This window comes from Sorex araneus, chromosome 4 (genome assembly GCF_027595985.1).
Source record: "Sorex araneus isolate mSorAra2 chromosome 4, mSorAra2.pri, whole genome shotgun sequence".
Classification (NCBI taxonomy): Eukaryota; Metazoa; Chordata; class Mammalia; order Eulipotyphla; family Soricidae; genus Sorex; species Sorex araneus.
In genome coordinates this window covers 80,665,336-80,678,263 of record NC_073305.1, presented here as the reverse complement: position 1 = coordinate 80,678,263, position 12,928 = coordinate 80,665,336, and the positions used below count along the sequence as shown (strand labels likewise).

The window sequence follows — 12,928 nt, the reverse complement described above, 5'->3', positions numbered from 1 at the left end:
ATTCTGTTGACCATTTCTGCCCATCTCTGATCAGAGCCTGTTAAACTAAACCAGATAAAGGTGTAGACCCACATTTAATCATTATGTAGCCTCTTGAGCATCACTGAACATCACTGAATATAGACCCCAAGTACTACCAGGTCAACCTTAGTGACATCCAGCCCTGCACAGACAAAAAGTAAGTACCTGATTACTGGTTTATCACCAGACTCTCAGGCCCATATTACAGGAGCAAGTTTCACTTAGAATTAATCCCTGGTTCCTAAGCACCACCGGAGAATCCACAGCAAAAATACCAGCCTCACATAAGTTTTTCTCCTTAGCCGTAGCTGAAATGGTTCCTCTACCTTTGGTAAAAGTGACCAAATACTTTACGAAGACGAGAGCTGGCACAATTAAATGAATTCTGTGTCGCATCATTTTTTCCACTTTAACTCCAAGAGTACAGAGCAGAGTGACTTTGGAGCAGGGTAGAGCATACTTGGATAAGTACTTGCTATCCATGTCTGCCTTTGGCGGGGAGAAGTAAGACCAGAAGCCACAGTGTGAGTGACACAGACAAGTATCTCTCCCTGGTTCTGTGTCAGGCCCCCTTGATTTTGTCACTGCCCTAAGTCCAAGAGATCCACATCCATTTGCTTATGTCAGACATTAGCCCTTGTTGACACCATCATCTCTACCTACAACTCTGTCAATTCCAGACTCTCAACACTAGAGTCTTCGTGAACCAGGGAAATGCTGGCATTGAGGTGCTCTATTTGTGTGAAGTATGCATTGCTTTTATCCAAATGAAACATCAGCATGTTTTCACAATAGCCAAAATCTGGAAACAACCTGAGTGCCCAAGTACAGACGAATGAGTAAAGAAACTAAGGCACATCTACACAATGGAATACTGTGCAGCTGTTAGGAAAAATAAAGTCATGAAATTTCTCAATAAATGGATGGACATGGAGAGCATCATTCTGAGTGAAATGAGTCAGAGGAAGAGGGACAGATATAGAGTGGCTGCATTAATTTGTGGTATATAAAGCATACATAAATACTTATGTGTGTGTGTGTATATATATATATATATATATTAGAAGACTAATATCCATGGCCAAGTATAACAGGGGCTAGGAGGAGGAATGATCAATGGTTGGAATCAACCATAAGTATGTGTGGGGCGGAGGATAAGAAATATATAGAAGAGAACAGTATGACGATAATAGCTGAAAATGATCACATTGGAGAAGAACCGAGTGTTAAAGTAGGTAAAGGGATATTCCTAATAACGTTTCAGTATCTATATTGCAAACCACAATGCCAAAAAGAAAGAGGGGGCAGGGAGGGAGAGGGAGAGAAAGAGAGAAAAAGTGCCTGTTATAGAGGTAAGCCGGGGGGATAGGGGGTAATAGGAGGGAAACTGGGGACATTGGTGCTGAAAAATGTACACTGGTGGAGGGATGGGTTGGAACACTGTATGACTGAAATCTAATAATGAACAGCTTTGTAAGGGTCTATCTCACAGTGATTAAGTTAAAAAAAATTAATAAGCATGTTGAAGAAGGTCACAGAAAGATCTCTCTGACCCTTAATAGAAGGGTAACATTCATGCAGGGTATGACTATAGTCATTTGCCATATCAAAATATAATTATCCAAAAATCTATTGCCTCATTTCTGCTAAAACACCAAGATCCAAGTTTGCACACAGCCATACTCCTTTGGAAGGTGCTGTTGAAGGATCTGTTCCAGCCCACTACCTGAGTTTCCTATAGTTTCTTAGATGATAGTAGAATAATTTCAATCTGCATGTGGTCTCATCTCTATGTCCTGGTTTCCCATTCTTACAAGAATGCCAGTCATTTTGACTAAAACTTATCTTCATGACATGATTTTAAACTAATCCTCTGCATAAATCCATTTCTAAATAAGGGTAATGGTGATTGGGACTTTAATACCTTTTATGGCAGAAACAATTCAACTTCTAACAATAGCTGACACTGAATATTTACGTCCTTGTCCCATCACCTAGACAAGCTTTATTGCCTTTTGCATTATCAGATCTCCTCATTCCCTAATATCAGCATCCATTGTACCTGGCAAGCTTATGTTTTCACCACTAATGCTTAACAGTCCTTTTTGCTCTAGAACTGACAGTATTTGCTCTTTCCATCCAGCCAAGCATCTAGGCTCCTTCCACCATGGACAGAGGATGATTGAAACACATCTGGGCTTAGTGTCCGACTCTGATCCTTTAAGGAGGGAAGAATTTAGGGGATTGTCAGGAAAAATGAGACTAAAATAAAGGTACCTATTCTGGTTAATATAAAAGTGTGGCTCTTGTAATTAGGGGCAACAGATAAAACCAGTTTGACCAGAACAAATAGTGAATGGATGGAAATAATGTTGTAAAATATTGGTGAGAATTGGTTCAGAGTTTTCTTTCATAGTCTAAGAAGTTAGGATTTGGTCTAATGAGACCTGCAGAGCCACTGAGCAGGAGAATATTGGAACTCATAGTGTTTATGTTTTCTTGTTGATGATGAAGAAGGAAAGGAGTACACTATTAGAATGTCAACAGTGACTCACCGTGATATAACATGCTGCTTCTTGTGACATTGTATCACCATCAGGTTCTTGTGAAAGGAACCATTATCTTTATGGTGCTTTGTAGTCTTTATGCCCAACGATTAACCACATCCTGGGAGATGCTCAGCAAGTGTTTCCTGAAGTGAAACTAAGTCAGCTAGAAAGCCAGTTGACAAACAGTGATTTGACAGTGTGAGGAACTATCCAAGAACAATAGACTCTTGGGCCTGGGGAGGGTAGGAAGAACCTTAATAGTCATCTAACTCAGGAACCACTGCAAATCCCAGGTACTTCTCGAGCCCACTTTATTCCCCTGGGGTCAGATCTTAGAACAGTCCAGCTGGGAGAGAACTTAGAGACTGCCTTATTCAAAAGGTAAAGTACCCTGATTGGTCCAAGGTTGCTCAGTAATAGACAGCACTTCTGGGAAGTGGAGATAAAAGTGACAACTGCAAGATCTGTTCCGTCTTCACCTCTGGAGAGCAGGACTTTGAATGCTGAGAACTGAGGGAGGTAAGTTGGTTTCTTCAGGGGTGTTGAGTTTATAAGAACTGAGATACGATGAGAGATCAGTCTTGTCCGGTTTTCCAGTATCCATCTTTATCCTTGAGTGAGATATCGCAGCTTTCCCAAGACACTGTCATCATGTCAGTTGGCGTGTTCTCAGTTGGCAAATCTCGAAGAATAAAGCTCTTCAGAAGTTCCTCCTCCTCTGACTCCCTCTTCCCCTTTTTCTTCTTTATTTTTCAGGAGAGAAGTATGAGCTCCATGCAGGGACTGAGTCCACCCCAAGTGTTGTCGTGCATGTGTGTGACAGTGACATAGAGGAAGAAGAGGATCCAAAGACTTCCCCAAAGCCAAAAATCATCCAAACCCGGCGTCCCGGCCTGCCACCCTCTGTGTCCAACTGAGCTCACCACTCCGCCTCGGGCATATCCGTCTCCTCTTTATCATGCTTTTATTTCCCCCTCCTGTTGTTTGTCAGAAAAAAAAATGCCTTTAAATCCCTGGGTGTTTGGTTGTTTGAGATTCCTTCCTTGTAATCAAGCCTCTCGGACAAAAGGGCTAGGAAAAGGTGATATGTTTCCTGATCATATCATACCCATCCAGTATAATCCATTATTTAGAAAGTTCTAGAAAACAAAGTAGTATTTTCTTATTAAGCAGTCAGTACCGCCTATATCTTCATTCTCTCATGTTGATCCAAGCCAGAGACATCAGTAACAAATAGCACCTGTGTTGCCTGTGAGCTGTTTCAAGTCCCAGTCCTGATTGTGCGCTGTTTTTTCCTGGCCACTTCAGTAGGAGCATAAGTAAACGACTTTGACTGCATGAGATACCCCTGTCTGGTCTCACCCAGTCCTCTGCATCCCGACAGTCCCAGGATATGCATGATCACCAGCATTTATTTTCATAATTTGAGGATGTACTATAACTCACAGATTGTCAGCATCCAGCCATGTCCTATCTAGTGTAGGAAAATTATCAGTATCACCCAGCTGAAGAAGTCTGGGTTTATTCACTATTTTGAGTCAATACTTCATAGTTCTGGTAAAATTCCTGGAGGCAAAACTGAGCTTGGCCCCAAAGATATTCCTTAGTAGATTTTGAACATCATTTCCATCTAGAACTTTCCCAGCCTCGTTGGGGAGGCTTGTCCAGGGTGACAGAGAGCGACTTCAGACGAACCTATTTATTACAAAAGTTTCATGGTGTCTGAACGATTGTTTTTTTCTCTTTGTATATTTGTACAAATGTTTCAGCTGTGCTTTTAAAATCTGGATGTTTTTTATTTAATGATTGTTCAGCTGTTAACTGCTTAAAAGCATAATATGTGCATTGCTTATGAATGCATTCATATATTAATACATAAAGTGATAATATTATACTCTCTTATGGATAATGCTGAATTTTGAAAGGGCACAAAACTTCTCATGCCAATATATAAATGATTAGCCAATATCTTTACTATCAAGACCACTTGTTTTTAAATAAAGTAAAGATGCAAGTGTCAGTTGTAGACAATTTGGATGAAGTTAAATCTCCAGAAATAGCAGCTATTGAGCATACTAAAAGGGAAAGTATGAAAAATATCTGCCAGCCTACTCATGCAATGCCTATATTGCTCAAAAACATATTTGTTTCCATTACATGTGATTTTTCTATTTCTCTAGCCCAAAGTGCATTACAGAAGATACACCTATAGAACCATTACCTTCTGCTATAGTGCCAGGCCTCATCTACTCCTGAACATTAAAAAAAAATTACTTTAGATGCAATTGCCAATTATGATGGAATGGGGAAATACTTTCTTTACCCAAGCCTCAGAATAACACAGGAAAAATAACATAGCCAACTTTATGGGAGGATTGTTGTGGTTTTTGACTAAGGTGTATGTTAGTTTTATCAGAAACATAAAACATAGACTGATCACTCAGAAATTAAAGTCCGTTCTACTGTGAATATAGCAATATAGTACTGGACACAGTACAGGTGAAACTGAGGACCGCATTGCTTGTAAAAATCCTAAGTTTCCGTTTTTAAAAACATGAAGGCTCCTTGTAAAAATAAAATCTGAGGAGTGTATAATAAGCAAATGCTTTGGCTTTCCTTTGCTGTGGAAGTTTTTGAATTTTTCTTGACAAATAAAAGACTAGATTTTATATGGAGAAATTCTGCCCCCTAGTGGAAGTAATATTGTCCTCAATATTGAGAGACAGAACAGCGGCCTGCAGCCATTTTGTGCTGATTATAGTGAATCTTGACCTTTTAACCTACCCAGGATTTTCAGGCGGGCTCTAAAGAAATCTCAGTAAGCAGAAAAGAAAATGATTGTTAAATGTTTTCTGATATTTCCAAACAAATTAAGTTAAAGTTGAAATCATCGTGTGTGTAGTTGTAAAATTAAAAAATAATAATAAGTGGGATGTATAATGTAAATGATCAGCCTTGGAAAAAAATTATCACAAAGTGTCAGTGATATTCTCTCTGAGATCAGGTCATTCTTCCATTAGGTGGGGTTTGGGGAAAGGTCCAGGAGCTTTTCTCAGGAAAGAAGAAACGCATAGGATTCCGAGTTGTTTCTGTGGAACCTCCTAGCACTGTGAAAGTCAGAATTGCCTCAGCATTTCCATGACGCACATTATGCAAACCTCTTTAGCACTATTTTAAGTTTGAAAAGTTTTAAAATGGAGGGGAAGGGGGAGATTTCCACCAACTGAATCATTTGTGCACGTGTATAGCTCAAAGAGCTTAGACTTCAAATATATCTGGTGAATGAATCCTCTGTGTGGTGTAATTTCTGTGTGGTCTACCTGAATTAAATTTTTCGGTGGGGGCATTGTGGAAGAAGGCTATTCAGCCTGTGGTGTTTCTAAGAAATGACCAGAAGCTGGTATTAACCGATTTGGGCTCTTCCTTAGAATGTCCACTGACAGCCAAGTCTTGAAGAAAGCAGAAATTAAATAAGGCCTGGAGGGATGGGGCTTTGGTAAGGCACCGGAGGAACTCCCAGTGCCAAAATTTTACAACCATGTTTTGATTCTCTTAGTTCTAGTTTCATTTCATTTCAAGTATACATTTCTAGAGTATAGGTTTTTGTTTTGTTTTTGTTTGTTTGTTTTTAGTCATCTCGCCTGACTCTACCCTTTAGTTTAAAACACCAGGAGAGACCTGAGACAGTTAAAAATTCCTTAGAAAATAAAATTTACTACCATAGAATAAAAGATTGATATATTAGACTTCAATAAGATTAAGAGCTGTTGGGTTTGGGGCTGGAGTGATAGCACAGTGGGTAGGTCGTTTGCCTTGCACGCGGCTGACCCGGGTTCAATTCCCAGCATCCCATATGGCACCACCGAGCACCGCCAGGAGTGATTCCTGAGTGCAGAGCCAGGAGTCAGCCCTGAGCATTGCTGGGTGTAACCCAAAAAAAAAAAAAAAAAGCTATTGGGTTTTTGGGTGTGGTACCTTTAAGTAGAGCTTATGCCTTGCAGGTATGAAACCCAGATTTCTGTCCCTGGCAGTGTTGACCTTCAGAGTACCACCAGGTATGGTTCTGGTCCCTGGTACCTCAAGATACACCCCAAACAATAATGATAAAAATGATGAAAATTAATATTTTAAAGTAAGAGCTAGTCATAGAGTTATACCCATGAAAGAATAGAAAAATCTTCCACTGGAAGAAGATATTTGGAATTAATATCATGATTAAATAACATTAAATATTAAAAGGATGCTTGTAAATAAATAATGAAAATACAAACTCTTTTTTTAATGATCATAATATGGGAATTTTATACATATAAGCCATTCACATGCACACTTGTATGAAATGGCTGCATGGCCCACAAACCTTAGAAAGATGCTCTGCACCAGTTCCCAGAGAAAGGCCAGTAAGCCTCAGAGTTAGACTCATAACCTATCAGGATAGGTAGAATTAAGTTTTGGGTAGGGGCAGGGAGAAAGCACCAGTGAGCAAGTGGAAGCATAAGGGATGGAGCAGGAGTATAGACTCCAACTGCCATATTGCAGCACTCTTTAGAACAATTGTCACAGTATCACTGTCATCCCGTTGCTCATCCATTTGCTCAAGCGGACACTAGTACCATCTCCATTGTGAGACTTGTTACTGTTTTTGGCATATCGAATACACCACGGGTAGCTTGCCAGGCTCTGCCGTGCGGGCGGGATACTCTCGGTAGCTTGCCGGGCTCTCGAGAGGGACAGAGGAATTGAACCCAGGTCAGCCGCATGCAAGGCAAATGCCCTACCCGCTGTGCTATCACTCCAGCCCTTGGAAGAATTACAGGAGCCAAATATATGCTGGCCTGAGCAACTCCATTCCAAGATGGCTACCCAGAAGAGTCTTCACACTGGGTGAAGAATTTGAACATGAATATCCCCAGCAACATTGCTCATAATAACTATGAACTCGATGCAATCCTAATGTATTTCAAATATAGAATGGGTAAACTGTGATATAGCTATGCAAAAGAAATATAATAAAGCAATAAAAATTTACTAAACCCTGCATGGATCTCAAAATTATGCTTTTGAGCAGAAAATTTTGTGGAAGAATATATGACATATAACTCTATGGGGTTAGTCATCAAAACTAGTGTATAGGCATAGAAACTGCCACCGTGGTTTCATTTTGAAGAATATTGACTAAGAGAGAATACTGGGATTCTGGAGTGGCTTTAAACATTCAACATCTCCCTTTAGAACCATGCAGAAAGTATGCAGATGTGCATACTTTCTTAAAATATGTGCAAAAGACTGGATGTAAATTATGCCTGATCAAAATAAATGCACTGCAGTTAGGATGGAGAAAGGACCAGTATAGTTAGAAATGATCACTCTGGACAAGAATTGAGTATTGAAAGTAGGTAAAGGGATATACATGATAATCTTCCAGTATCTGTATTGCAAACCATAATGTCCAAAAGTAGAAAGAGAGAAAGAGGGAGAAAGGGAAAGAGAGAGAGAGAGAGAGAGAGAGAGAGAGAGAGAGAGAGAGAGAGGAAAAGTGTCTACTATGAAGGCAAGCTGGGGGTGGTGGTGATGGGACATTGGTGCGGGAAAATATACACTGGCGAAGGGCTGGATGTTGGAACATTAGAGAACTGAAACCCAATCATGAATAACCTTGGAATTGTGTATCTCGCTATGATTCAATTAAAACAATTTTTTTAACACACTATGGGGCTGAAGAAAGAGTACAGTGGTCAGAACTAAAGCCTGGCCAGGAATGATAGCTGAATGCAGAGCCAGAAGTAAACCATGAGCATCACCAACGAGTGGCCCAAAAATGGAAACAAAAATGCACAGCCCACCCCACCTTCAGAACAAAAAATGAAAACAACAATAACCCAAGCACTATGAGAATAGGAGGCAGGAGCCATTAGTTTCCAAGAGGATTTAAAATATCTTAGTCCTTTGTTTAAAATCTCCAAATAAGAATTTTTTTCTTTTTGGGCCACACCCGGCAATGCACAGGAGTTACTCCTGGCTCTGGACTCAGGAATTACTCCTGGTAGTGCTCAGGGGACCATCTGGGATGCTGGGAATCGAATCCAATTTGGCCGCATGCAAGGCAAAAGTACCCGCTGTGCTATCACTCCAGCCCCTCCAAGTAAGAATTTCATCAAAGATATAGGACATCAAAAGTAGAGAGAGAGTATGGGGGAAATTGTCTGCCATAGAGGCAGGGAGAGGGTTGGGATGGGGCAAATACTAGGGACATTGGTGATGGAAGATGTGCACTCACTGGTGGAGGGATGGGTGTTCAATCACTGTATGACTGAAACTCAAACATGAAAGCTTTGTAACTGTATCTCATGGTTATTCAATTTAAAAAAAAGATAAAGAATATATGTACTGGGTGTGACACTTGTTTATTTAGATGACACATATAAAGGACCTATTGTGTACCTGCTATGATTTCCAGTGAACATAGAGAATATTGTCCTGCCATTTCAAAGATAATGGTCTAGAGTGGGAAAGAGACAGCACATAAACAAATGAGCAAGCTCATCATTCCAAATTCTGGTTGGTCTAGAGAAAAAAAACAAGAACCCAGTACCAGAAGAGAAGATAAACGTGGAGGATTATGCTCAAGAAAGGTCCTGCTAAGGAGGTGGCGGTGAATCTGAACCAAAGGAAATGTTTCCAGATTCTAGAAGAGTTCTCTTAGGTCTAGGGAATAAAGCCTAGGATTTGAAAAGTCTTTCTCATCATGAGGTAAGCTCCTGTGGTCATCAAGAAAGCTAAGGCAGCAGAAAAGCCATCTGCACTTCCATGTTCATTGCAACATTATTCCCAATAGCCACAATCTGGAAACAACCCAAGTGCCCGAGAACAGACAACTGGTTAAAGAAATGTTGGTATGTCTACACAATGGAATACTACACAGTTGTTAGGAAAAAAATGAAGTCATGACATTCACTTATAAATGGATGGACATGGAGAATATTATCCTGAGTAAAATGAATCAGAAGAAAAGAGGCAGACAAGAACAATTGCATTCATTTGTGGGATATAAAAAAAAAAGAAGATGTAGTATGAGACTAATACCAAAGGACAGTAAAAATAAGGGCCAGGAGGGTTGGCCCACGGTTTGAAGTCTGCCTCAAGTGCTGCTGAAAAAGGCAATTGGGACAGAGAAGGGACTGCTATGGCAGTGATACTTGGAAATGATCACTTTGGATAAGAATCATGTGCTGAAAGAAGGTAAAGGACCAAACATGATTGCCTATCAGTCTCTGTACTGCAAATCATAATGCCCAAAAGGAGACAGAGATGACAGAGACAGAGACAGAGAAAGAGACAGAGACAGAAAGAAGGGCGGGGGGGAGGCAGGGAGAAGAAAAGTGCCTGCCACAGAGACAGACTGGTGTGTGTGGGGGGCATGGAGGGAGGGAAAAGGGTGACAACAGAGATACAAGAGACATTGGTGTTGGGAAAAGTAAACACTGGTGGAGGGATGGGTATTGGATCACTATATGACTGAAATATGATCATGCATAGTTTCCTAACTGTGTATCTCACAGTGATTCAATTAGAAAAAAAATTCTTTTTTTAAAAGAAAGCTAAGGCAGAGAGTGAAGACCAGTGGGACTGTAGATGAGGCAGGGAAAGCCGGACAGAGAGCCTAGACAGCGTGAAGTCTTTTAGACCCAGCTAAGAAGGTGGCGATTCATTTTAAGGACAACGAGAAGAGTTTTCAGCAAGAGAATTCTTATACATCATTCATTTCTTACACCCCCTCCTCTAATAGAAGTTCTCTAAGACAAAGTCAGATCACTAAGTGCCCAGATACCAAGGTAGGGGGCTTGACCCCTCCTGTGCATTTCAGGCTTGAAAGGAGATTTGAATGGCCCAGCTCTCATTATCTCATCTCATCTCCCAAATGAATTCTAGCAACCCACGTCACTGTGCCGTGTTTCCATGGTTATAGAGAAGTTCTTTACTCCCCCTTCCTATTACTTTTCAAGTCATTTAGAAGCCCTTGGTGCAAGAAAGGGGGGAACAGAGCAGGTGATAAAAAATGATAAGTCAGTGATTCAGGGAAATACTCATTTAGCTGATGGTACAGAGTGTCCCTGCCAGAAGCCACTGGTACCGAGCGTCACTGAACACTTGGCAGACTTTCCTCTTACACTGATGCAATCTGAGAAAGAGAAAATTTCAAGCAAAAAGTTTCCTGTCAAAATCATTCATCTGCTCCTTTCCAAGATAATCCTGAGAAATGTTACTGGGGTTGATTCAGGAGCTTTTTATGTATCTAAAAGGAAGCCATACTCTAGGGTATGTGTGTGTGTGTGTGTGTGTGTGTGTGTGTGTGTGTGTGTGTGTGTGCCCAAGAGCATTTAGTATAAATTAGAAACTCCAGAATAGGCTGAAATGGTTGGATTACTTTGTGCTAGAAGATCCATGCTCTTTCACATTATTTTCTATTCTTACTCAGTATTTAAATTTGAAAACATTTAGGGTTGGGCCAGACTGGTGGCACCTCTTTGAATAGTTGTAATAGTGTGACATCATTGTTGTTCCTCAAACAAACCTTGGATTTCTCTTTGAGGTCTCATGTATATGAGATATATGTATATATTGTATTATATATACTATATATTATATTGAATAAAATATACAAATTACGTATACATACTATGAACATATATATGTATATATATATATATATATGATCCCTGTAATGCACTGAAGACTGTGCTATTGATTAGTCCTATTAGTCTCTTCAGCATGGAAGCAATCAGATTCTCAGAAGCTAGGATGCTGGCAGATGATGATCTTCCACTGAGCAGCTAGATATTGCACTCAGCTTAAGAGTCCCCACCCAAGTCACACCCCTACCCCAGGAACGGCCAGCAGCACCCTGTCACCATAGAGGGCAAAGACTTCCCCATACAACTCTCAAGGCCCTCCAGCTTCAGAGATACCTTCAGGATCAAAGAAGTCCCCTGAACCTCAGCTCAATTCTTTTGCCTACTGTATTCATCAAAACGTGTGGGCACTAACAGTTCCCAATAAACATTTTATATGCATGTCTATAATTTTTTATTTTTAATTTTTATTGAGTCACGGTGAGATACAGAGTTACAAGCTGACCGTGGTCAGGTTTCAGTCATACAGTGTTCTAACACTGTACATTCTAACAGTGTTCATTTCTCACCACCATTGTCCCCAGTTTCCCTTCTGCCACTCCCCCCAGTTGTCCAGGAACTTTTCTACTTTCTCTCTCTCTCTCTCTCTCTCTCTCTCTCTCTCTCTCTCTCTCTCTCTCTCTCTCTCTCCTCTTTCTCTCTTTCCTTTTGGGGCATTATGGTTTGCAATACAGGTACTGAGAGGTTATCATGTTTGTTCCTTTTCCTGTTTTCAGAACACAGCTCTTATCCAGTGATAAGTTTTAACTATCTTTGTCATGGTGGTCTCTTCTGATTCCCAGCTGCCTTCTTTCCCAGCATTTGGAATAGGTTTCCAACCATAGACCAGGTCCTCCTGGCCCTTGTTTCTACTATCCTTAAGTATTGATCTCATATAATGTTTTCTTTTATATCCCACAAATCAGTCCAATCATTCTATGTTTGTCCCCCTCCTTCTGATTCATTTCACTCAGCATGATATTCTTCATGTCCATCCATTTATAAGCAAACTTCATAACTTCATTTTTCCTAACAGCTTCATAGTTTTCCATTGTGTAGATGTACCACAGTTTCTTTAACCAGTTGTATGTTCTTGGGCTCTTAGGTTATTTTCAGATTGTGGCTATTTTGAACAATGCTGTAGTGAACATTGAAGTGCAGATAGCATTTCTGCTATGTGTTTTGGGGACCTCAGTACCCTCTCTTTAAAGCCTTACCTATAAGCTCTAATAAAGTCACCTTCTACTTTATCCCAAATAACCTCTATTACGTCATACTCTGGAAGTTCTTCCATCTATCCCCTAAGCCTTGCATTCTTACTATGAATTGGTTATACAAAGGACTGAGAATTTTTCCATAAACAACACAGCAAATTTCCCATCCCTGCTTCCTCTGTGTAGTTTGCTAAGGTCAGGGTGGATGTAGTAGAAGTGCTGATAACTTGGCACAAAGTCTCACTGAGAGAAAGAGGAGAACTTCTTGAGAGGATAGTGGACTTGTTATTTTCTGGGATCTTATGTGAAAAACACAGCGAGGTCTGTGGTAAGGAGGGCAGGACCCAAAATTTGGCCTTGTGCCACCCTTTGTTCACCTCAAAATGTGCCTCCACTTTCCAGTCAACCTTGTATTGAAAAAGGGACAGAGTGGTGTTATTCAAATTACATGTCAGACAAGTAAATCTTGTCCCTA

The 12,928-nt window shown here is 40.4% G+C and overlaps 1 protein-coding gene across 3 annotated transcripts in view; it reads left to right on the top strand.

Moving 5' to 3' along the window:
• RCAN2 (regulator of calcineurin 2) overlaps nucleotides 1–5,857 on the top strand; it is a 339,550-nt gene extending 333,693 nt beyond the window's left edge. For all 3 annotated transcript variants that reach the window (XM_055134482.1, XM_055134483.1, XM_004605837.2), the window contains one exon: nucleotides 3,327–5,857. In XM_055134482.1, the coding sequence (XP_054990457.1) occupies nucleotides 3,327–3,487 (161 nt within the window). In that variant the 3' untranslated portion in view covers nucleotides 3,488–5,857. The remainder of the gene's footprint in view (nucleotides 1–3,326) is intronic.
• Nucleotides 5,858–12,928: the final 7,071 nt, after the last annotated feature.